General features: G+C 52.6%; 1 protein-coding gene across 1 annotated transcript in view; it reads right to left on the bottom strand.

Annotated features, from left to right (window-relative positions):
- Cd109 (CD109 molecule) overlaps positions 1-2,319 on the bottom strand; it is a 183,234-nt gene that overhangs the window by 141,411 nt on the left and 39,504 nt on the right. The window contains exon 2 of the mRNA XM_023710578.1: positions 456-934. Coding sequence (XP_023566346.1) covers positions 456-934 — 479 coding nt within the window. The remainder of the gene's footprint in view (positions 1-455; positions 935-2,319) is intronic.

Below are 2,319 nucleotides of genomic sequence, written 5' to 3'. Positions count from 1 at the left end.
GCAGTTGAACCCATAATTGAGTCCCCATGGCCACACACTGCTAGAGCCAAATCTGACACGGTCCTGTTTAGAGGGGGGGAAAAATGTGTGCGAGAGAAGACCCACTGACTTTCTTTAAAAAGTTGTTCTGGGGGCCGGGGAGATGGCTCAGTAGAATAAGCGCTTCTCTGGCAAACTCAAGGACCTGAGTTCAATCCCCGGTTCCACCAATTTAAAAAAAAAGATAGAAAGTTGTTCTGGTTCTGGGATGCTTGGAACGTGGGAAGTAACTGGCTCTCGGAGCCGACCCGAGGCCACCTGCAGTACCAGGCCGCGCAGCGCGTCGCCCCCCCATCCTAAACCCCAGATCTAACCCTGATCCCCAACCTGACCCTGACCCTAACCCTAAGCAGAACCGTAACCCAGGCCCTAGATCCTAACCCGCCGCGCCCCCCGCGCCCCTCGCGCCCCCCTACCCGGGCCGCACGGCCGCAGCGGCGGCGCCCACGCCGAGCAGGAGCAGTGCGGTGCGGAGCGCGCAGCCGTGCATCCTGAGGATCCGCCGGGTCCCGGCTCTCCACGGCGAGGTCTGGGGCGGCGGCGCCAGGACGGTGCAGCCCAAGCGCGGTCCCTCGCTGCCCCGCGGCGTTGGGCAGGCGGAGGAGGCGGAGCCGCGGCCGAGGGCGGAGCAGCCGACCTGGGCCGAGCGTGAGTCAGAGCCGGGCGGGGGCGGGCGGAGGGACCCGGCCCGCGCACCCCTCGCGGGCGGCGGGGGAGGGACGGGGCGGAAGGCGCGGGCTCGCCTCCTCCCCGCGGGCGCGCTGCGCCTGCCCTGCCGGTGGGACCCCGGCCTGCCCCGGCCACTGCTCGGCCCGGCTGGGCGCGCCTCGACCCTGCAGTCCTGGGCGCGGGCGAGCAAAGGGCGTGGGGTCCCCCGAGACGACGCCCGCTTTCGCTTCGTGCGGGTAAACCAGAGTCGCTTACGCGAGGGCACTTGTCAGAAGGACCCCAAAACCAGGGTTGGTAGCGCTGTATTCCAAGACCTCCGGAGGCTTAGAACCACCCAAAGTCGAAAGTCAGGTTTTAAATGTATGCGATCCCGTTTATGCGTTCCGCGCGTCACAACGCAGATTTGCTGAACGGTTTAACCTTACAGAAATTTCTACATCTGAATTCATGTGAAGACAAGGCTAGTTCATGCCCGGCATAGAGTAGTTACTCAATTTAAAAATAATTCCTTTTTTTCAATTGTTTGTACTTTTTCTTTTCTTAATTTCTTATACATTGCTCCAGTTTTTTTCTTCTTCCAATTTTATGTGTATATATCTGATAATTTGAATAGCTGGTTGTAAGACAATACCATGTATTACAACAAATACTGTGAAATTCATATTATTTTGTTAAGTAAAATTCTGTATGAGTTGTCAATAATAATAATAATAACTGTTAGAAGGATTAATGAATATTTGTCTCAGAATTATATTTATTTTTTAAGGAAAACAGAAAGTGGTTTGAATCTCTAACAATACAAAATAGGGTGCAGGGACAGAGGTTCGGTACCCCTTTCCACATAGCGCTCCCCCACCCCAGCCGACAACCGAGTCCGAGCGTGGTGGCACCGGCCTGTAATCCCGGCACGGAGGAGGCTAAAAACAGGAGAAGGAGGATGAATCCAAGCTGCATTGTGAGACCCTGTACCAAATACACAAAATGAAAAAAAAAAAAAAAAAGATTGGGTTAAAGCAAAGGATTGTATAAAGTAAAAATTACGTGGTTGAACTGGGCACTAGCTAACAATCTAGAGACGAACATTCATGGTATGGAATAGGGAGTATCTGGTTAATAAAACAATTTAAATGTGATTTCGTTTTTATACAAATAAAATGTATGCGTACATTTTTACATTGTAATCACATAAAGACTTCACAAATAGTATCTGCATCCTGGTGATGACCAAGTTCCCTGCAATTGTTTGCTTTAAGCAGAAAACAATAAGATGGCATTTTTTTGGCACTAGCATTCTTTGTACTTCTGTCTCTCCTGACCGTTTGTTGTGGTTTAATAGTTGTCCCCCAAAAGCCTCATGCAATGATGGGGCGGCAGCCTTCTAAAGTTTGTCACTGACTCATGATCCAACCTGGGGGGATTAGTGGTGTGAGCGCTACACCCGCCCCAGCGCCGGTAGCCTGAAGGCAGTTATAAGGAAGGGAGAGGCTTCCCTGGGCTGCTCCTCCCGTTTGCTCTTGCTGTTTTGCTGTTTTCCGCCGCCATGAAGAGCTGCCCTCTGCCATGTGCCACTCTGCCTTGGAGCCAGCTGATGACCGACTGAAACCTCCACAC

Source organism: Octodon degus, unplaced genomic scaffold (genome assembly GCF_000260255.1).
Source record: "Octodon degus isolate 3935 unplaced genomic scaffold, OctDeg1.0 scaffold00001, whole genome shotgun sequence".
Taxonomy (NCBI): domain Eukaryota; kingdom Metazoa; phylum Chordata; class Mammalia; order Rodentia; family Octodontidae; genus Octodon; species Octodon degus.
The sequence above is the reverse complement of the archived record's forward strand: the minus strand, read 5'-3'. Positions and strand labels throughout refer to the sequence as shown.